This window comes from Gavialis gangeticus, unplaced genomic scaffold, assembly GCF_001723915.1.
Source record: "Gavialis gangeticus isolate Ggan-Ray unplaced genomic scaffold, GavGan_comp1, whole genome shotgun sequence".
NCBI classification, from domain to species: Eukaryota; Metazoa; Chordata; order Crocodylia; family Gavialidae; genus Gavialis; species Gavialis gangeticus.
Window position 1 is genome coordinate 68822881 of NW_017729032.1, and position 939 is coordinate 68823819.

Consider the following 939-nt stretch of genomic DNA (forward strand, 5'->3'; position numbering starts at 1 on the left):
GGGGTTCAAACTGGTCATATCTAAAACAACACAAGGGCCCCCCCTTCTTGAAAGAAGGGGTGTCTGCTAATGGTCAACAGCTGAAGTGGCAAAGCCCGTTAGCAAAGGAGCTTGGAGAACAAAGCACAAAGCTGAGCCCCCTCCTTGCTCCTTGGCTGCCCCCCATCTGGGGTACCCCAGCCCTGCAGGCCCTAGTACTGCAGGCTTGGATCTTCAAAGCACGTTATCAGAGGGACAGGAGCGTGCTCCAGCCCAGGCTTGGTCCTGTGCCACTTGGCCTCAATTCATGTCCTCCGCTTGTTTGTCTCCCTTCTCTGCCTGAGCTGGGTTGGATCCCTGCCCCCACGCTGGATCTCTGGCCCTATGTGTAAACTCTCTTTTTGCGTGTTTTCAGGATCTGGTGAAGAGTCACTTGATGTATGCTGTGAGGGAGGAAGTGGAGGTCCTCAAAGAGCAAATCAAAGAGCTGATTGAGAAGAACTCTCAGCTGGAGCAGGAAAACACTCTGCTAAAAACACTAGCAAGCCCCGAGCAGCTCGCCCAGTTCCAAGCACAGCTGCAGACTGGTTCCCCACCTTCTTCCCAGCCACAAGGGACAACACAACCGACTGCCCAGCCGGCATCACAGGGCTCGGGGCCTTCAGCATAGTCTCTGATGTCCTGACCCTTGTGTCCAGTGCGCTCTGGACTACCCAGAGAAAGGAGGACTAGCAGGAATCCGCCATAGCCACCCTCATCCATTTCAATGCACGCTGTGATTCACCCCTGAGGACTCTGCAGTGCACACACCAACATGAGATAAGACTTTTTTTTTCAGTATTAAGCACTCGTCTGTATGCCTGTCTCGTTTTGTTTCGTTTTGTTTTTGGCTTGAAGGAGTTTTTATTTTTAGGTTGGTTAATTAAAAAAAAAAAAAAGAAAGGAAAAAAAAAAAAAAAA

The 939-nt window shown here is 50.5% G+C and overlaps 1 protein-coding gene across 8 annotated transcripts in view; it reads left to right on the plus strand.

Annotated features, from left to right (window-relative positions):
* The window catches only part of TSC22D1 (TSC22 domain family member 1), a 163060-nt gene extending 162232 nt beyond the window's left edge, over nucleotides 1–828 (plus strand). For all 8 annotated transcript variants that reach the window (XM_019524068.1, XM_019524077.1, XM_019524087.1 and 5 more), the window contains one exon: nucleotides 395–828. In XM_019524068.1, the coding sequence (XP_019379613.1) occupies nucleotides 395–649 (255 nt within the window). In that variant the 3' untranslated portion in view covers nucleotides 650–828. The remainder of the gene's footprint in view (nucleotides 1–394) is intronic.
* Nucleotides 829–939: the final 111 nt, after the last annotated feature.